This window comes from Pithys albifrons, chromosome 7 (genome assembly GCF_047495875.1).
Source record: "Pithys albifrons albifrons isolate INPA30051 chromosome 7, PitAlb_v1, whole genome shotgun sequence".
NCBI classification, from domain to species: domain Eukaryota; kingdom Metazoa; phylum Chordata; class Aves; order Passeriformes; family Thamnophilidae; genus Pithys; species Pithys albifrons.
Window position 1 is genome coordinate 55,112,522 of NC_092464.1, and position 22,361 is coordinate 55,134,882.

The 22,361-nt window shown below is 43.4% G+C and overlaps 1 protein-coding gene across 2 annotated transcripts in view; it reads left to right on the forward strand.

The window, feature by feature from the left end:
• The window catches only part of CNTNAP2 (contactin associated protein 2), a 1,051,893-nt gene that overhangs the window by 561,493 nt on the left and 468,039 nt on the right, over positions 1-22,361 (forward strand). For both annotated transcript variants that reach the window (XM_071559619.1, XM_071559620.1), the window contains one exon: positions 16,528-16,677. In XM_071559619.1, coding sequence (XP_071415720.1) covers positions 16,528-16,677 — 150 coding nt within the window. The remainder of the gene's footprint in view (positions 1-16,527; positions 16,678-22,361) is intronic.

Genomic DNA, 22,361 nt, shown 5'->3' on the forward strand with positions numbered 1-22,361 from the left:
GATATTAGAGAGCTGCTTTGGGGTTGGCAATGATTATGTTGAGTTAGACATTAGAAATTAGTGATGAAAAGACAAGAGTTTGAGTTGTGATGACCACAAAGTGGCAAAAAATGGGCCTTTGATAGGTAAGAACAAGGTCATTTTAGACCCCAGAAAAGAGTCCAGTGTTCATCATTTGCTGTTTGAAAATGTTTTGCTCCCACCATGCAGTTTTCCATTGAGGGGATGGTGCTGTGAATGACATTTAGAAGGGGTTCTAAAAATGCAGATTTTTGCTGTGTACAAAGGGGGATGCAAACACTGAACAAAGGTCAAAGCTACGAATTAAAAGAATGAACAGTTCGGTTAAACACATTTGCCTCAAGCTCAGGAGGTATTAATTTAATGCAGGTTGAGTCCCTCCCTGTCAGAACAGATTCAGTGATTCTAAGTGGGCACAGCAAATGTAAACTGAGTTGGGAGCAAAGTGGTTTCTAATGAAATGTAGTGGCAGTTGGAAGGGGGCAAAGCTCCTGCCTCTCCATGGCAATGATTTGGATCATCATGGGCTGGTGGGAGAGAAAGAAAACCAACCCCCTGAAAATGTGGGAGGTTTCCATGTGCTGGCCCAGATTCTCAGCTGGTGCTGACACCTGTAGGTTAAGGATTTCAGCACAGAAGTTGTGCTCAGGTCACTGCTGCTATTCCCTCTCCAGGGGCATCAACCCCAGCTGAACTCCCTGTGGCTTAAGCACAAACATATATTGGTGTGGTCTTTAACAATTTGTTGATTATTATTTTTGAGATGTCAGTTCCAGCCAGGTGGGGGTTGGTCTCTTCTCCCAGGCACTCAGCAATAGGACAAGGGGGCACGATGGGCTCAAGCTCTGCCAGGGGAAATTGAAGTTGGAGAGCAGAAAGAAATTCTTTGCAGAGAGAGTGCTCAGGCATTGGAATGGGCTGCCCAGAGAGGGGATGGATTCCCCATCCCTGGAGGTTTTTAAGGTGAGCTTGGCCGTGGCACTGAGTGCCATGATCTGGTAAAGGGACTGGAGTTGGACCAAGGGTTGGACTTGATGGTCTTGGAGGTCTTTTCTACCCCAATCCCTTCTATGAGTCTATGATTAATATTTGATACTTGTATTGATAACACCGGAATTAACACCAGAATTTAAGATCTCTCAATCCCTCTATCCCTAACTAGCAGACCCAGGAATCATATCCATGTGAGGGGCATATCACTGTGTTTGTCCCATGGCAGCTTTCCCAGAGTCCTGTCTGTGGCAGTGACAGGGCTATTCTGGTCCTGTCTCTCCGCTGCCACAGCCAATTTATTCTGGATTTCAAAAGCAGCGCTTCCAATGCTCAGCTCTCATCATGTGCTCAGCAATCCACTGCTGTGCAGCTGTGCTAGAAAGAGCTGCTTTTCCTCTCTCATTGGGTGTCTGCTGAAGTCATTCCCCATTTTAGTGGTGTTCCCCAGGGGTCAGTGTTGGGTCCAGTCCTGTTTAACATCTTTATTGATGATTCAGATGAGGGTATTGAGTCCATCATCAGCAAGATCATCAAGTCCAACCCTTGGTCCAACTCCAGTCCCTTTACCAGATCATGGCACTCAGTGCCATGGCCAAGCTCAGGTTAAAAACCTCCAGGGATGGGGAATCCACCCCCTCTCTGGGCAGCCCATTCCAATGCCTGAGCACTCTCTCTGCAAAGAATTTCTTTCTGTTCTCCAACTTCAATTTCCCCTGGCAGAGCTTGAGCCCATCGTGCCCCCTTGTCCTATTGCTGAGTGCCTGGGAGAAGAGACCAACCCCCACCTGGCCAGAACTTCCCTTCAGGGAGTTCCAGACAGTGCTGAGGTCACCTCTGAGCCTCTTCTTCTCCAGGCTAAACACCCCCAGCTCCCTCAGCCTCTCCCCACAGCACTTGTGCTCCACTCCCTTCTCCAGCCTCATTGCTCTTCTCTGGCCCCGCTCCAGCCCCTCAATCTCTTGCCTCAACTGAGGGGCCCAGAACTGAACACAACACTCAAGGTGTGGCCTCCCCAAGGCAGAGTCCAGGGGAAGGGTCACTGCCCTGGGCCTGCTGGCCACGCTAGTTTGGATCCAGGCCAGGATCCCATTGGCCTTCTTGGCCACCTGGGCACACTCTTGGCTCCTGTTGAGCTTCCTGTCCCTCAGTCCCCCCAGGTCCCTCTGCCTGGCTGCTCTCCAGCCACTCTGTGCCCAGCCTGGAGCGCTGCAGGGGGTTGGGGTGGCCAAAGGGCAGGACCTGCACTTGGCCTTGTTGAACTCCATCCCATTGCAATCAGCCCATCTCTCCAGTCTCTCCAGATCCCTCTGCAGAGCCCTCCTGCCTTCCAGCAGGTCGACACTCCCTCCCAACTTGGTGTCATCAGCAAATTTGCTGCTGATGGACTCAATCCCCTCATCTAAATCATCACTAAAGATGTTAAACAGGACTGGACCCAACACAGACCCCTGGGGAACAGCAGTGGTGACCGGCCCCCAGCTGGACACAGCCCCGTTCACCAGCACTCTCTGGGCCTGGCCCTCCAGCTCCTGACCCAGCAGAGGGGACACTTGTCCAGGCCATGCTGCTCTGTGAATTTCCTTTCAGAAAATCTCATGGCCAGAGCTTTGTGTATGTACTGAACAGGAGCACAATCAAAGTGTTACAGGTGCTGATTTACCAGCATTGCCAAATGAGCAACATAAAACCATTTTAGTGCCCCACAAGTGTGGTGATAAAGCCCAATCACCTCCTCTCCCATCATGTGCTTCCAGCTCTCCATCATGCATTGATGACTGTTGGAAAATGTGCCTGGAAAGAACTGCTTGGATGTCTGAGACTTATTTAAGCTCCAATGAGTCCTTAAAGATGAGCACAGTTTTTATACCCTTGAGTTATCTCCTGCTAAAGAATGTCCTTAAGTCTTCCTGTTGATTCAGAGCCATGGCTGGGAAGGTTATCCCAGGCATTTCAATATCATAACAAAGTCACTTTTGATTTTTGCTGTTGGTCAGAAAATGGCAATTTACTTTCAGGCCACAGGAATTTTTCTGCTCTTTGTACCTGCTTTTTCTTAGCAATGTAACCCCCCACACCGAGTTCTGTTTAGTTTGCAATTCAATATTCTGTTTACACCAAATGTTCAAGTTGGGCACCAGAGAGAAAGTCTAGAATTAGTCTGTGCTTCTTTTCACTGAATAATTCCAAATTATGAAATTAAAAATTACAGCTTCACCTTCCTCCCCTCCCTGCAATATCCAGTTATTTTATTTTTATATATATTTTTATATTTTATATATTTACTCTGTATTTCATGGTTTTATAGACTTCTGAACTTTACTAATCCTATACATTTTTATATTTTATATATTTACTATCTCTTTCATGGTTTTATATATTTCTGAACTTGATTAATCCAAAGATAAGACAAAGTACTGTAGTTTACTTGCTTTTCAAATTTAGCCATCTAAACAATAAAGATATATTAATTATTATAAATAATTTTAATGATGCAAAAGGGTTTTTAATTCAGAGAATTCTTTTGGGTAAATATGACAGAATAATACTCTAAAATAAGTATTTTCTGAGTTTCATAAGATGGAAAAGAAAGTACTGGTTAGTCCAAATTAATAAAAATATTAAGATGGTGAGCATATAGAAACAATAATAATTTAGTGCAGAATGATATATTAATTATTATAAATAATTTTAATGATGCAAAAGGGTTTTAAATTCAGAGAATTCTTTAAAAAAAAACCCTAAAGGAATTATATGAGTAAATATGACAGAATAATACTCTAAAATAAGTATCTTCTAAGTTTCATAAGATGAAAAAGAAAGTACTGGTTAGTCCAATTTAATAAAAATATTAAGATGGTGAGCATATAGAAACAATAATAATTTAGTGCAGAATGATATATTAATTATTATAAATAATTTTAATGATGCAAAAGGGTTTTAAATTCAGAGAATTCTTTAAAAAAAAAACCTAAAGGAGTTGTATGGGTAAATATGACAGAATAACACCCATAAAACAAGGGTTTTCTATGTTTCATAAGATGGAAAAGAAAGTACTGGTTAGTCCAATTTAATGAAAATATTAAGATGGTGAGCATATAGAAACAATAATAATTTAGTGCAGAATAGTATCTGGAAGGTGTAAAAACTATACAGAGAAATTTAAACCATTTTCTAGAGAAAAAATGTTCGTATCTAAGGCAGAATGACAATTTTTTTTTTTTTCTGAGAATAAAGAGTGTGGGAAGAAGAGCAGAGAGAGGAGAGGGAAAAGCCTGTGCTTAAATAAAATTGTTTCAGCAGTCGTGGGAGATTCTACAAGTGACTCAACTTAGAATTTCTTTTTTTTGTTTCGTTTTGTTTTGTTTTTTCTTTCTGTCATTGAAGTCCAAACATTCTCTCATCTGATTTTATTACTTTTCAATAAAAGACAGAACCAAAAAAAAAATCATTCTGAGTTGAACCATTATTTGCCAGGTTTATGGTCCGTTTCATTAAAATCACTTGTAGTCAAGCCTTTTATATGTATAGATTTGAATGTTATAAAGACTGAGCAGCATTGTAGATGTGGATATTTGGAGTATTTTCTGTTTTCTGCTCAACAATATCAACTTTGGAAACAAGAAAATTACATTTTCTAAAAATACCTCCTACACCTACAAGATGTATGGAAATCTAAACGATCATTTTTTTCTCCTGGCATTAACTTGCAGAGAAAAATCATTAGAAATAAAATATCATTCATGGGCAAAATTGTGGCATGTTTCCAACTGCTCACCTTAAAAAAGAACCCTGAGCTTAAACATGAAGACAAAATTTGTCATAATCTTTTGATTTTGTTGGAGAACAGGGTTTTCCACCATGTGCTGGTTTAAAGGTGAACCAGCAGGGAAAATGAACTCACCACGAGAGAGATTATAAGTCAGAGCTAAAATTTAATAATAATATTACAATAACAACACTGACACACAAGGGAAATTGCTTTCAACTCACAAAACCCCAGCAGTATAACCCAGTGTCCTGGGGCACAAACCCAAGGGGGTTTCTTTGCCCTTGTGCTGAGACCCCTGTGGTTCCCCCAAGTCCAGAGCAAAAGGAAAAGAAAAACCTGTTGGTGCAGGCGAGGGCTGTGGTCTGGGTGAGAGCAGTGATCTCCTCCTGTCGAGGTCCTGCTGCTGCTCTGGATCCGACGAGAGGTTCCCGAGGTCTTCTTACCCACCACTTATGTACCCTCAGGGAGCACCCAGTCCCTCCCCCTGGGCGGGGACTCACCCAATGGGTGATTAACTCTGGGAGCCAGGGGGTGTTGAGCTGTTGATGGCCCATTAGCAGCCACACCCCCTCAGGCTGGGTGTGAAGTGATAATGGCTCCCTGGGCAGCTGCTGCTAATGGCCCATTGACCTTGGGGAATGAATAGAGGGGGTAGAATACACAGCTTTGATCACCCCCACACAGGGTTAGCTGGTCCCTGCTGCTCAACTAGGACACACCATTAAAACACCTTCAAGGGCTGCATTTGCCACTGTCGTAGCTTAGTGATCATTTGCATAGCTAAAAATAATGAGTAAAATTAAAAATTAAAATAACTTTTCTGAATCATAAATCTTAAAATATTTTATACTTAGATGCCTTATTGCATAAATCTAAATATTGCTCTGATTTTGCTTTTCCAGTTTAAAAACTTGATGAGCTAAATGCAGAAAAGCCCAACTCCTGTAATTACACCCTGGTGGGTTTATTTTGTTTTCTTTGATTGAATATCAGTGGTGTATTTGAACACAGGGGAGCATTTCAAGCAAAATCTTGTTGGCTCGTTGTTTTACACTCAGATGGATTAATGGAAAGCTGTAGAGAAACAATGAGGGATTAGGCAGGACCAGCAGTTTCACCAGCCTGAAACCTGATTTTAGCTGGATAAAGGGAAAGCAGTGACAGAGCAACCTCTTCCTCTGCCTTCAGTGAGTACAGAGGGTTCCATCTCCCAGGAAGGACTGGCAAGAAATTCCAGTTCTAAATATTTACTACAGTTCAAAGCTGACATTGCTCCACTGCTCCATGGGGCTGATGATTCTATTCCTCCCCTGTTATTCTTAAAAACTCCCCCTGAATTTTAGCTTTCAGTCCTATATTAGCTCAGTTGATTAAATCTTGGTTGTAATAATGCCAAGGTCATGGGTTCAATGTGGGCCATTGACTGAAGAGCTGGACTCGATGATCCTTGTGGGTCCCTTCTGATGCCTGAAAAGTCTGTAAAAAAGACTCTAAGCCAAATTTTGGTAGGAGATAAGATAAGGGGGTAGTGACTTTAATGAGCACCCAGGCTCACCCAGGAATACATTGATGCTCTAATTTCCATGGCTTTTATAATATGATCCATTCAATCATCACTTTACACATTTCCAGTTCAACCTTTTTCTTGCCCCCTCCCCTCAGGATTTGAGTCTGGGGTTGGTGAGACCTCCTCTTCATCAGCTTCCTCTTCCTCTGGTGTCTGGAGTTCTTCCAGTGTTCTGACTTCTGGGTCACTCTGCCCCGTGTTTATGTCGCCTTTTGATATTCTTCAACCTTCTACCTTGAAAAAAAGGCTATGGAATTTGAGCTCCCTGTTCTGGGACAGACAAGCATTAAGCTCTAGCTGCTAGAAATATTAACACACTAGATCTACTTTGCTACAGCTACTGTGTTCCTAAAATCTATACAATGTGAAAATCAAAACTCAAAAATCCTTCCTGCATCGCTTCCAACTCAGAATAGTCTGTGATTCTGGGACTGGATGAAAATTCCAGCAATGTTCTGTTCCAATGTAGCACTTGTTATTCTGTTAATTCAGAAGGGTTTTGTCCATGTGTATCAGCAGCATGTGTAATGTGGAGCTCATTAGTAGCCCCAGCATGGGTTGGTGCCTTTTATGGGAAGATTTGATTGCACAAGATTAACTGTGAAAGAATTGGAGAATTTTGCAACTGTAGTTTTCCTCTAGGCAGAGCTCCACTAGATGTTATCTTTCTAAGTACTCCATTATTCATAAAACTCATGTGCTTTCTTGGTATTAGTTAATCTAGCTCTTCTTCCATGTCTGTAATAAGCAAAACATCTGTTTCTTCTTGCTCAATCAAAGGACCCAACTCAAGAGTCCTATTTTTAAAAAAATGCCACTTAAATAGAAATCCTAGATAGAGAGAATGCATTTCATTAACATATCTAATTTGCATATGAAACAATCTTTCCCAGAGCTCAGTAGGGAATTTGTGGTGGCAACAAGATGTAATTCTTTTTTTTTCCCTCTCATCTTGTGTACCAAAAACCAAATAAATATATGTAACAGCTCAGATGAGGGAAATAAAACTGCAATGAGAAATCAACACTGTGCATTGGGATGTTGCCCATGCTAAACTTTCCAGATGAAAATTCTTTTCCTCTAAAGAGCTGTGTTCTACTCTTACTATTGACTCTTGGTTTAAGTGAAACTAAGCTTGACTTTTAGTCCAAGCAAAAATAATCCCTCAATATTCATCAGCATATAATAAAATATTACAACAAAACAGCTCATGCAGCTGTACAAACTTATCCCCCATAATGGAGAGATATATCATAATAGAGATATATCATAATAGAGAATATATCATATACCATAATAGAGAATGTATCGTATACCATAGTAGAGAATATATCATATACCATAGTAGAGACTGTATCATATACCATAGTAGAGAATATATCACATACCATAGTAGAGAATATATCACATACCATAGTAGAGAATATATCATATACCATAGTAGAGAATATATCATATACCATAATAGAGAATATATCATATACCATAGTAGAGACTGTATCATATACCATAGTAGAGACTGTATCATATACCATAGTAGAGAATATATCACATACCATAGTAGAGAATATATCACATACCATAGTAGAGAATATATCATATACCATAGTAGAGAATATATCATATACCATAATAGAGAATATATCATATACCATAGTAGAGACTGTATCATATACCATAATAGAGAATATATCATATACCATAGTAGAGAATGTATCATATACCATAGTAGAGACTGTATCATATACCATAGTAGAGAATATATCACATACCATAGTAGAGAATATATCACATACCATAGTAGAGAATATATCATATACCATAGTAGAGAATATATCATATACCATAATAGAGAATATATCATATACCATAGTAGAGACTGTATCATATACCATAATAGAGAATATATCATATACCATAGTAGAGAATGTATCATATACCATAGTAGAGACTGTATCATATACCATAATAGAGAATATATCATATACCATAGTAGAGAATATATCACATACCATAATAGAGAATATATCATATACCATAGTAGAGAATATATCATATACCATAATAGAGAATATATCATATACCATAATAGAGAATATATCATATACCATAGTAGAGACTGTATCATATACCATAATAGAGAATATATCATATACCATAATAGAGAATATATCATATACCATAGTAGAGACTGTATCATATACCATAGTAGAGACTGTATCATATACCATAATAGAGAATATATCATATACCATAGTAGAGACTGTATCATATACCATAATAGAGAATATATCATATACCATAATAGAGAATATATCATATACCATAATAGAGAATATATCATATACCATAGTAGAGACTGTATCACATACCATAATAGAGAATATATCATATACCATAATAGAGAATGTATCATATACCATAGTAGAGAATATATCACATACCATAATAGAGATTGTATCATGTACCCCAATAATAATTTAAGTCCCTGAAACAAATCATTATCTCATAAAAAAAGAAGAGTTGGTGGTAATGCCGCTAAAACATATAAATAAAAAGCAGATAAAAACAGAGGCAGAGATAAAAGATGCTCTTAGTTCCACCACTGGGGAACACAATTCTGTGAAGACAACAGTGAGTACTTGCTGAGTGATAGCGAGCAATCCTCATTAGGATGCACGATAACCTCCACAAAAAAAAAAATGGAGCAATAAAAAGTCTTCTAAGTAAACACAAAATTGCACGAAATGTTTTGTGGCAACTTTGAGCCGGAATAGCTGGGAATGTTCCTGTCACACTGCAGTGGGACCTCCACGAGGAGTGTAGCTAAAAAGAAGAGAGCCTTAGCTGATGATTATTGTGTATCAATAGACTGAATTTCCTAAAGCAGAAGCAGTGCCACCTTTCAGGGACTGACGGGCACGATGCCAGCTTGTAGGGGCAAATATTTGCAATAGAATGCCAGAGCCTCTCCAGGCACGCCTTTAGCTTACACACTGCAGTGTGTCCCCTCGGGGTATTCTGCTAACTGCTCTGCAAAGAGAATGCACTAAATGAGTGTTTGCGGGTAACCCGCAGCTCTCCTGCTGCTCTCATGTCTCAGTCTGCTCAGCAGATGCTGCTGCTCTGCTCATCCACCTGCTCTGTTCCTCTCATCCATCTTCCCTGCTCTGCTCATCCACCTTCCCTGCTCCTCTCACCCACCTTCCCTGCTCCTCTCACCCACCTTCCCTGCTCCTCTCACCCACCTTCCCTGCTCCTCTTATCCATCTTCCCTGCTCTGCTCATCCACCTTCCCTGCTCCTCTCACCCACCTTCCCTGCTCCTCTCACCCACCTTCCCTGCTCTGCTCATCCACCTTCCCTGCTCCTCTCACCCACCTTCCCTGCTCTGCTCATCCACCTTCCCTGCTCCTCTCACCCACCTTCCCTGCTCTGCTCATCCACCTTCCCTGCTCCTCTCACCCACCTTCCCTGCTCTGCTCATCCACCTTCCCTGCTCCTCTCACCCACCTTCCCTGCTCTGCTCATCCACCTTCCCTGCTCCTCTCACCCACCTTCCCTGCTCTGCTCATCCACCTTCCCTGCTCCTCTCACCCACCTTCCCTGCTCCTCTCACCCACCTTCCCTGCTCTGCTCATCCACCTTCCCTGCTCCTCCCATCCACCTTCCCTTCTCCTCTCACCCACCTTCCCTGCTCCTCTCACCCACCTTCTCTGCTCCTCCCATCCACCTTCCCTTCTCCTCTCATCCACCTTCCCTGCTCCTCTCATCCACCTTCCCTGCTCCTCTCACCCACCTTCCCTGCTCTGCTCATCCACCTTCCCTGCTCTGGTCACCCACATTCCCTGCTCTGCTCATCCACCTTCCCTGCTCTGCTCACCCACCTTCCCTGCTCCTGTCTTTTCCCTGAGTCACTGGAATGTTCAGTGTCTCAGTCTGGGGCCAGGCAACCTTGGGGGGGTTTCCCTTCCCTGTGCAAGAGAAACTCTGCCTGGAAGGACAGAGGGAGTATTTCATGAAGTGGTTGTGATGGAAATGATGGTCAGACTCAGCTTGGGGAAAATTAATTTGATTTATTGCTGATTAAAACAGATTGAGGTAATGAGAAACATTATGCTCATTAAAACAGCATCTTTCTTTCCCCTTTTCCCAATCTCAGCTTCAATTCCTCAATTGCAAGTCCTCTCCATCCTGATGTCAAAGAGCACAGAGGGGTTATGGGGTGAGCACAGAGGGGTTATGGGGGGAGCACAGAGGGGTTATGGGGGGAGCACAGAGGGGTTATGGGGTGAGCACAGAGGGGTCAGAGGTGAGCACAGAGGGGTTATGGGGTGAGCACAGAGGGGTTATGGGGGTGAGCACAGAGGGGTTATGGGGTGAGCACAGAGGGGTCAGGGGTGAGCACAGAGGAGTTATGGGGTGGCACAGAGGGGTTATGGGGTGAGCACAGAGGGGTCAGGGGTGAGCACAGAGGGGTTATGGGGGGGAGCACAGAGGGGTTATGGGGTGAGCACAGAGGGGTTATGGGGTGGCACAGAGGGGTTATAGGGTGAGCACAGAGGGGTTATGGGGTGGCACAGAGGGGTTATGGGGTGAGCACAGAGGGGTTATGGGGGTGAGCACAGAGGAGTTATGGGGTGGCACAGAGGGGTTATGGGGTGAGCACAGAGGGGTCAGGGGTGAGCACAGAGGGGTTATGGGGGGGAGCACAGAGGGGTTATGGGGTGAGCACAGAGGGGTCAGGGGTGAGCACAGAGGGGTTATGGGGTGAGCACAGAGGAGTTATGGGGTGGCACAGAGGGGTTATGGGGTGGCACAGAGGGGTTATGGGGTGGCACAGAGGGGTTATGGGGTGAGCACAGAGGGGTCAGGGGTGAGCACAGAGGGGTTATGGGGGTGAGCACAGAGGGGTTATGGGGTGAGCACAGAGGGGTTATGGGGTGAGCACAGAGGGGTTATGAGGGTGAGCACAGAGGGGTCAGAGGTGAACACAGAGGGGTTATGGGGTGAGCACAGAGGGGTTATGGGGGTGAGCACAGAGGGGTTATGGGATGAGCACAGAGGGGTTATAGGGTGGCACAAAGGGGTCAGGGGTGAGCACAGAGGGGTTATGGGGTGAGCACAGAGGGGTTACGGGGTGAGCACAGAGGGGTTATGGGGTGAGCACAGAGGGGTTATGGGGGGGAGCACAGAGGGGTTATGGGGTGGCACAGAGGGGTTATGGGGTGGCACAGAGGGATTATGGGGTGAGCACAGAGGGGTTATGGGGTGAGCACAGAGGGGTCAGGGGTGAGCACAGAGGGGTCAGAGGTGAGCACAGAGGGGTTATGGGGTGGCACAGAGGGGTTATGGGGTGGCACAGAGGGATTATGGGGTGAGCACAGAGGGGTTATGGGGTGAGCACAGAGGGGTTATGGGGTGGCACAGAGGGGTTATGGGGTGAGCACAGAGGGGTTATGGGGTGGCACAGAAGGGTTATGGGGGTGAGGACAGAGGGGTTATGGGGTGGCATAGGGGGGTTATGGGGTGAGCACAGATAGGGGTGAGCACAGAGGGGTTATGGGCTGAGCACTGCCCTTCCTCTCTCTGTCCCTTTGGGGCTGGCAGTGCCCTTTCTACCCCCTCAGCCATCCCTGCCCAGTGCTGGGGCTGGCAGTGCCCTTTCTGCTCCTTTTCCCCTCTCCCATCTTTGGCCATTGCTGGGTCTGGCAGTGCCCTTTCTGCCCCATTTCCCCTCTCCCATCTTTGCCCATTGCTGGGTCTGGCAGTGCCCTTTCTGCCCCGTTTTCCCTTTCCCATCTTTGCCCATTGCTGGGGCTGGCAGTGCCCTTTCTGCTCCTTTTCCCCTCTCCCATCTTTGCCCATTGCTGGGTCTGGCAGTGCCCTTTCTGCCCCGTTTTCCCTTTCCCATCTTTGCCCATTGCTGGGTCTGGCAGTGTCCTTTCTGCCCCGTTTTCCTTCTCCCATCTTTGTCCATTGCTGGGTCTGGCAGTGCCCTTTCTGCTCCTTTTCCCCTCTCCCATCTTTGCCCATTGCTGGGTCTGGCAGTGCCCTTTCTGCCCCGTTTTCCTTCTCCCATCTTTGCCCATTGCTGGGTCTGGCAGTGCCCTTTCTGCCCTGTTTTCCTTCTCCCATCTTTGGCCATTGCTGGGTCTGGCAGTGCCCTTTCTGCCCCATTTCACCTTTCCCATCTTTGGCCATTGCTGGGTCTGGCAGTGCCCTTTCTGCCCTGTTTTCCTTCTCCCATCTCTGTCTGAGCCATCTGGAATTGTCTAATTGCTGAATATTCTCTGTAAAATATTTATCAAAGCAAGAACAGCAGTGTATTTGGAATTACTGCTTTGAAAGCTTTAGGAGGGAGACATTTGCCACATGAATTCATCCCATACAACCACGGTTTCAGTCCAGAGGCAAAGGAAAACCAGTCAGGTTTCAAATGCTCATGGGAGGTGGACATGGCTGGGGGAATCCCTGGAGATGTGGCATCATCTCTCAAGTCACAGTTCATTAATGTGTGAAAGCTTTTCTTGGGATACAACACAACTGGTGCTGCAAGGGAGGTCGACACCTCCCTGTTTCATATCCTGGCGTGTCTTGATTTCTGAACTATTCCCTTTTGTCTTGGTTTCTGCAAGTTTGCTCTTTCCAGAGTGTTGCAGACACCCCTCCCTCTGTGACAAACAGCTCGTACCTCTGCTTTTGTCACATGTGTTTTAATAGCAAATGCTTGGTGTTATCCAGGACTCTCTAGTCTTATTCAATTCAAGCCAATACTGAAGACCTCGATAAAAAACTGAAATGTGTTTTCAATGTAAGGTCATCTCAGGCTGGAAATTTGGGATCTGAAGTATGCTCTGATAAACTTCAGTTGTAGTAGCACGTGCTGTAACAACTTCATTTTGGAAGTGTATAAAAAGCTGTGTCTTCTTTTTCTTGGTTTATAATCAGTAGAAATTAGTTTTATCTGGGTTATAATTATGTGGCTTTGGGTCTCTTCTTTTCCAAATGTAATGGAAATGAAAGGAAAAGACCTTACAAACAGAAAGAAAACTTTCCCTCATGTTTTGGTTATTAAGCCTTTCATCTGTTCCTGCCCTAGACTGAACAAGCTTTGGTAGAAACATTTCTTACTGATACATTTTTAAGAGGTTTCTGCTGCTTTTATTCATAGTAATGAATATTCCAAGAATATTCTCAGTGTAACACACTGTGTTATTTCGGGACTTGATCTGGTATCTTAAACAAAGATGTAAAAAATTATCAATTAAAAGTTTAGGTTTATCTGTTTGCCATGACCATTATTCCTTGTCCATAGAAGGCAGCATTCTTTGGAATATTTTATAAGTTTATATTCCATTATACTCCTGCTGCTATTATGCATCCCAGTTAATTTTAAAAACAGCTTATTACATTGCATTGTGGTTTATTTTGACAAAAGACAGTTTGCTGAGGTGACTCAGCACCTTTGTCTAAGTGGAGAAAATGTCACTTGTAAGAGATGCCATAGCTTGGAATTTGCTTTTATTGGAGTGTTTGCTGCTCATTTACTGACCCAACATTACTTGTCTGCAGGGTAATGACTAGAACAAACTAGAACCCTTTGGCAGTTCTTACCTTGCCAGGCAAACTGGCATCTTGCCAGCGTAGGGAGTGCATGGAGTCAGTTTTTAAAGATCTGAGTGAGTGACCAATCCATCTGCTCCACTGCTGGCAGCACTGGGAGGATGGGCCTCCCCAGGGGAAATTGAAGTTGGAGAGCAGAAAGAAATTCTTTGCAGAGAGAGTAATCAGACATTGGAATGGGCTGCCCAGAGAGGGGGTGGATTCCCCATCCCTGGAGGTTTTTCAGCTGAGCTTGGCCGTGGCACTGAGTGCCATGATCTGGTAAAGGGACTGGAGTTGGACCAAGGGTTGGACTTGATGATCTCAGAGGTCTTTTCCAACCCAATCCATTCTAGGATTCTAAGACAGTGGGCTTTGACAGACACTTGCTGTGCTTGCAGTGCCTCTGGGATAATGTTTTCCTCCTCTGTGAGCTGCCCTACACCCAATGACAGGATTAGGTGTGAACTCACCATCTACATGAGCATTTCCCCTCTTATTTTTCCTTTCCCTTTTCTTGGAAATACCTGACTTGATATATGTCTAACAGGAGCATTGTGTGCCCTTTGGGCTTGTTACTCACTATATTTATGATAAGCAAAAACGCCACCAAAAAAGAACCTGCTAAGAGATAGTTTTGTATTCTAATAGCAGCAAAGGTATTTATTGACAGCGTTGGAGGAACAGCCAGTTCATACTGGGCAAAAACTTGCCTGGCTGGTTTGTGTAAAATGAGCCATTTATAGCCTTAAGTTCATCGTTAACACCTTCTAATTTCCGTATTAATGACTGGGTGGAATCTTGGGCAGAGCTTTCCTTTTGGCTTGAAATTTGGGTCGTGGTCTCCTGACTTCATCCCTCAGGGTGGTCTTGAAGCGTCTTCATCACTGTTGGACTTCTGCCTTTTCTTTGTTCCATGACATGACCTGTAAAACTTGTAAAACCTTGTCTGTAACTCTCTAAAATCTTGGACTTTTGCTATTTCATCATATTGAAATGTCTGGCTTAGTTTAATGTATGACTTCTAACCATGGTACACTGGTCTCTATAATTACCAGGCAATTTGTCCTGGAACAAAGTGGTTTTAGCACTTTATGCTGTTTAGTGGCCCTGCTGTGCAAACCACACTTTGCAAAGCAGTATTAGAAAATTTCACAGAAATAGATTTTTTTGGTCTCTTTTCTCTTTCAAATTACATGGAGGAATCACCATCTTTTCCTTCTGAACTTGGTCATAGAAGCAGTCAAGACATATTCTTTATTAGTAATTTGTAGAATATGGACTTTTGATGGGAAAGGTGAGTGACAACGTCTGTGGCTGATCAATTATTCCTGACAGGATGGAATCTTGGAGAGTTCCAAGACTTGGATTTATGATGTAATGTGGAGTTTTTGCCAGAAGTTCCTTTAACACCAATGGCTTTTTATCACAGTAAAATGATTTAATTCTGCCTTTGCTAAACCTTAGACTTTAATGAGCCTGGGAAAGAGGTGGACAAAACACTTTAAAGTGATCAACAGTGGACTGAGTAAAATGTTGGGATGTTTCTGTGTCTCCACAGGCTCTGGCCTCAATGATGGAGGTTCACAAGACACTTTAAAGTGATCACCACTGGACTGAGTAAAATGTTGGGATGTTTCTGTGTCTCCACAGGCTCTGGCCTCAATGATGGAGGTTCACAAGACACTTTAAAGTGATCAACAGTGGACTGAGTAAAATGTTGGGATGTTTCTGTGTCTCCACAGGCTGTGGCCTCAATGATGGAGGTTCACAAGACACTTTAAAGTGATCAACAGTGGACTGAGTAAAATGTTGGGATGTTTCTGTGTCTCCCCAGGCTCTGGCCTCAATGATGGAGGTTCACAAGACACTTTAAAGTGATCAACAGTGGACTGAGTAAAATGTTGGGATGTTTCTGTGTCTCCACAGGCTCTGGCCTCAATGATGGAGGTTCACGAGACACTTTGAAGTGATAAACAGTGGACTGAGTAAAATGTTGGGATGTTTCTGTGTCTCCACAGGCTCTGGCCTCAATGATGGAGGTTCACAAGACACTTTGAAGTGATAAACAGTGGACTGAGTAAAATGTTGGGATGTTTCTGTGTCTCCACAGGCTCTGGCCTCAATGATGGAGGTTCACAAGACACGTTGAAGTGATAAACAGTGGACTGAGTAAAATGTTGGGATGTTTCTGTGTCTCCACAGGCTCTGGCCTCAATGATGGAGGTTCACAAGACACGTTGAAGTGATAAACAGTGGACTGAGTAAAATGTTGGGATGTTTCTGTGTCTCCCCAGGCTCTGGCCTCAATGATGGAGGTTCACAAGACACTTTAAAGTGATCAACAGTGGACTGAGTAAAATGTTGGGATGTTTCTGTGTCTCCACAGGCTCTGGCCTCAATGATGGAGGTTCACAAGACACTTTGAAGTGATAAACAGTGGACTGAGTAAAATGTTGGGATGTTTCTGTGTCTCCCCAGGCTCTGGCCTCAATGATGGAGGTTCACAAGACACTTTGAAGTGATAAACAGTGGACTGAGTAAAATGTTGGGATGTTTCTCTGTCTCCCCAGGCTCTGGCCTCAATGATGGGCAGTGGCACGAGGTTCGATTCCTGGCCAAGGAGAACTTTGCTGTCCTCACCATTGATGGAGACGAAGCCTCAGCAGTTCGGACAAACAGCCCCCTACAAGTGAAGACTGGAGAGAAATATTTCTTTGGAGGTAAAAAAAATATCAAATATATACCTGAAGTGCTGTGTCTTTTAATCCATAAAATTGATGAAATGGAGCTCAGGGTGTGAATCCTTCATGTGAATCTTACTGTGGGTTAAAGACACAAAAAAACACCAAACCAAATCATGTTTCAGGACAGGTCTTAACCTCTTGCTGGATTTTAAGAGCTGCAACAACTGTGGGTAATTAGAAGCTTTCATAGCTTGAAGTTGAAGCCTCAATTGTTCAGTATTTCTGTCTGTTGACAGTCCACATACTGGAAAGGTTCTTGAGAAATGTGCTTTGAATGTTCTTTTTCTTGCTTTTCTATGTTTGCATTTAAGAAAATTTAAAAAAAAAATCAAAACACTTGGAATTTTTAAATTTATGTTTAAATTTCTCTATTAAATTATCATGTCCAAAATATTTCTGATACATTACTATTTTATAGGGAAAGGTTATTAATGTTTTTTTTACTTGAATGTATTAATTTTCATATTATCAACCAGTCTTTTTATTAAAAACCCAATGACCTGCAATCTTCATTCCAGCAGAATTCTCAGCAAGCTCAAATGTTGAGATAAAAAAGGTGGAAGTTGCAATTTTGAAGTTTACCACATGTGAGGTTCTACTTGAAGGCTTCAGACAGAGAACACAAATTTTAAAATTAGAATTTACCAGTGTTGAAACTTGATTTATTTTTTTTAATTTATGAGGTGCACATCTAATAAAAATAAAATATAAATGTAACACTATAAATGTTCATAACCTTACCCAAGGGATGGAAAATTTAGTGATATATGAAGCATCCTAAGGAGAAAGGGAAAAAAAAATATTTCGTTGTTACCAATTAAAGTTGGTCTGTCACAAAACTTCCTGTTGCTGCAAAATGCATCTTTTCCAATATCCTTAATTTGGCTGAGATTTTTTGGCTTCAATTAAAGTTGGTCTGTCACAAAACTTCCTGTTGCTGCAAAATGCATCTTTTCCAATATCCTTAATTTGGCAGAGATTTTTTGGCTTTTTGCCACATGCTACGGCTTGAAAATGATTTAGTTGTCAAAACACGGTACCTTCAATTTGTCAGAGCAGTCTGGGACATGCAAATGAAATGAAGTTATTAAGCACATAGGAGAAAATGAAAAGAAATGCCACACATAATACATCAAAAGTTAAATTCTGGTGATTCTGATAGGTAAAATCTCCAGCCCATTATTACATTTCTGGAGAGAGGGAGAGTGATTGATTTCCTCTGACTCTTTGGTTGTGTCTTGGTTTGAGATAAGCAACTGCCAACCCCCCCAAGCACAGAGAGAAAAGCCTCCCTCCTAACACCAGGGAAAGGGAGGAAAAGAGAGGGGAAAGGAAAAAAAACACTTCAAACTGCATTTATACTAAATCTACATATATTTTTCACAGAAAGAAAGAGACAATTAGAAGAGAGTACAAATATACACTCACACAAGTCTGCAACAACAAGTTCCCCACCTCAACTTCTGAACGAATACACAAATTCTACTGTCCTAACTACACATTACTTATGAAGAAGCTTATTCCCCAGGGAGACAAACCCAAGCAGAAAGGAGAGACCCAGAACAACACATTTTACTTTCCTGAGGCACCCTGTGAGCCAGTGGTGGGCCTGGTCCTCTCCATCCCCCCTGGGACAGCATCGTGCGTCCTCCCAAGAGGAGGGCTGAGAAGCGACTGCCTTAACCACTCCCACACTGGTTCCTACTTCCCTGGAGATGATGTCATAATGTGGTATGGAATACAAACTTACTGGCTAGAAGAGGTCAGCTGTTAGCTCAGCCCAGCTCAAGTCAGCTGACAGCTTCGGCCTAGTCCAGACTTCAGAGCCCAAATCTAGGCCCACCTAAGTGAACCCATGACAGGTTGTGAGGGATGGATTATCTGGGTTTCTCCAAGTAGTTTTCATACCATTCCTGTCAGAAGTCAGAGTGATTTGCTGTCACTTCAGCTGGACTCTGAAATCTGCTTGAGTTGGGATTCTTGACCTGCACTTTCCAATTTCATCATCTTCCCTAAAAAAAAAAGAAAATAAAATGAAAAACTTAAAGTGTGCGTGTAGATATTGTTCTGGAGGGATATGAAAGTCAGTCATGGGTTGCCTGAAGTGTCATTCCCACATCTGTTCATCCAAACACACAGTCCTGTTGCATCAGCTGTGGGATAGGAGTTTTTCCTTATTATCTTTTACCCTCTGGAAAGGTTTCTAAAGGTATGTGAAAGGAATAGTGGTGTGCTAACCTTCATCTCCAATTTTATTTCAAAATAACAAGTCTGCAGTTGTAACACCCCACTTATTGCACTTTAACTGTCTGAGCTGTGAATCTGTGTGAGCTTTATTCATGGAACCATTTATTTCAGTGTGTTCCCACATGAGTATTCCTATATACACATATGTTAGTTATTTATTTATGTATTTATCTGTTGATTAGAAATTGCCAATCTTTTGGATGCATGTCAGAAACCTAATCTTTATATTCATGAGCTGCATCTTCTAAGGCAAAGGTATTTTTGCTCTGTTCTCTCCTTCTGTTTGCATTCCTCCTTCTTTTTCTTTACAAGCACTCCAAGTTCTGCCTTTTAATAAATAATATTTTCAAGAAGAGGATCTAGAGGTGAGAATAACAGGGAACATTTGGGCCAGGTGGTCATCAAAGATGTTTTCATTGATAAGAAAGCATCAAATGCTTCTTTTCTGCAAATACCTGTAATTTGTTAGGTGTGCTGGTTTAAAGGTGAACCAGCAGGGGAAATGAACTCACCACGAGAGAGATTATAAGTCAGAGCTAAAAATTAATAATAATATTACAATAACAACACTGACACACAAGGGAGATTGCTTTCAACTCACAGAACCCCAGCAGTATAACCCAGTGTCCTGGGGCACAAACCCAGGGGGGTTTGTTTGCCCTTGTGCTGAGACCCCTGTGGCTCCCCCAAGTCCAGAGCAAAAGGAAAAGGAAAACCTGTTGGTGCAGGCGAGGGCTGTGGTCTGGGCGAGAGCGATGATCTCCTCCTGTCAAGGTCCTGCTGCTGCTCTGGATCCGACGAGAGGTTCCCGAGGTCTTCTTACCCACCCCTTATGTACCCTCAGGGAGCTCTCAGTCCCTCCCCCTGGGCGGGGACTCACACAATGGGTGATTAACTCTGGGAGCCAGGGGGTGTTGAGCTGTTGATGGCCCATTGGCAGCTCCGCCCCCCTCAGGCTGGGTGTGAAGGTGATAATGGCTCCCTGGGCAGCTGCTGCTAATGGCCCATTGACCTTGGGGAAGGAATAGAGGGGGTAGAATACACAGCTTTGATCACCCCCACACAGGGTTAGCTGGTCCCTCCTGCTCAACTAGGACATTAGGAAATGGTTGAACTTCTTGAATTCAAAGGACAGTAGGTTTGGTTTTCTCCACACTGCTGGCATAAATAATTATCCATTTTTGGTGGTGATACATTGCCATTGTGAAAATGAATCTGGTGGATTTCTTTGCTAGAGAACTGAATAAAACAACTACAGATCCATAGACTGTTAAGCCTTTGTGTTGTGAAAATATAAATGAGAGGTGCAGAAGTGAAATGAAGAGCTTGAAAGATGGCAGTGGTATGATATTAATCCAATCCCACTGCTTTATTTCTTGATCTTTTAAAACACTGAGGGAGTTCAGTCCATTGAATTTGTGTTTGGGGAGGTTGTACAGCACTGCTGGAATGCTCTGAACTCTCTTCTGATTGAAATATTCCTATTTCAACTCAAAAGGAGATATTTTGTTTTCCAAACTTTCCCTTTCCCTGTTTCCAAAACAGGTTTGAATTTATATTCCTGTCTGCTGGTGTCAATATAGAAAATATATAATATAATATGGCCAATGTTGTTGTCTTTGCTGAAGAAAAGATTTAACAGTTGCATTTCAGCACTGCAGTACAATATTTTTCTAATTCAAAGAGAAAAATAATTCTGATGAAATGGATACTGCCTCAAAGGAGTGAAGTGAACACAATTTCTCTGTGTAATTCACTACAGATCTCACTGTAAGAGTAGTAACACTTTTAAATCTGAGTTTTAGGGACAGTCTCTATTTTTCCGAAAAATTGCCATTTTCGGGTATTGTTGTCATGACTTTCTCCTGCCAATATCTCATAGTATTGGTTCTATAATAAAATAGACCGTCTATCAAAATTTGGAATGGATTAAAGATGGAGTGGACAAGTTGAATGTGACTCTGCCTCATGTAAAGATAAAACATTGCAGGCAAATCCCAACTACTGAGCTGGTTTATACACTCATAGGTTTGCAGTGATGTCTGTCTAAGCTCTTGGTTTACTCACAGTATTTTATTGGACCTTTATTATGACTCAGTGCATCGTAACTCCACAGAGGGAATGCAGAGGTATGGGATTTGAAAAAGGAGATGTGGAAATCAGAATATTTTGTGACTTCTGCCCATAGAACTAACTTTTCTAGTTTTGAAACATGATAAGCAAATTGTGAGTAAATCATATGAGTATTCTTTATTTCTCTGTTAGAGACTATCATGGAGGGAGTGTCGACCTGCTGGAAGGCAGGAGGGCTCTGCAGAGGGATCTGGAGAGACTGGAGAGATGGGCTGATTGCAATGGGATGAAGTTCAACAAGGCCAAGTGCAGGTCCTGCCCTTTGGCCACAACAACCCCCTGCAGCGCTCCAGGCTGGGCACAGAGTGGCTGGAGAGCAGCCAGGCAGAGGGACCTGGGGGGACTGAGGGACAGGAAGCTCAACAGGAGCCAAGAGTGTGCCCAGGTGGCCAAGAAGGCCAATGGGATCCTGGCCTGGATCCAAACTAGCGTGGCCAGCAGGCCCAGGGCAGTGACCCTTCCCCTGGACTCTGCCTTGGGGAGGCCACACCTTGAGTGTTGTGTTCAGTTCTGGGCCCCTCAGTTGAGGCAAGAGATTGAGGGGCTGGAGCGGGGCCAGAGAAGAGCAACGAGGCTGGAGAAGGGACTGGAGCACAAGTGCTGTGGGGAGAGGCTGAGGGAGCTGGGGGTGTTTAGCCTGGAGAAGAGGAGGCTCAGAGGTGACCTCAGCACTGTCTGGAACTGCCTGAAGGGAAGTTCTGACCAGGTGGGGGTTGGTCTCATCTCCCAGGCACTCAGCAATAGGACAAGGGGGCACGATGGGCTCAAGCTCTGCCAGGGAAAATTGAAGTTGGAGAGCAGAAAAATATTCTTTGCAGAGAGAGTGCTCAGGGATTGGAATGGGCTGCCCAGAGAGGGGGTGGATTCCCCATCCCTGGAGGTTTTTAACCTGAGCTTGGCCGTGGCACTGAGTGCCATGATCTGGTAAAGGGACTGGAGTTGGACCAAGGGTTGGACCTGATGATCTCAGAGGTCTTTTCCAACCCAGTCCATTCTATGATTCTATGTCCTTTACAGTTGTAGTCCTTTTTTCCCCCTTGCTTTGTGTCCCAGCTCTGCTGAGCTCCTCCCAAGGGACAGACAGCAGTGATGTTTTATTCAAGCCCAAATTCAGGGGGAACCTGTGCTCAGATCAGGCATTTCTGTGGATTGCATGAATCTGGATATGTGGGAGGGTGGCTGCTAATTGCCTATTACCCTTCTGCATAACTATTATAACTATTCTTCTCTCCCCACTGGTGTTATTTTCCTTTTTTTCCTTGTCTTGAATTCGTGTTCTT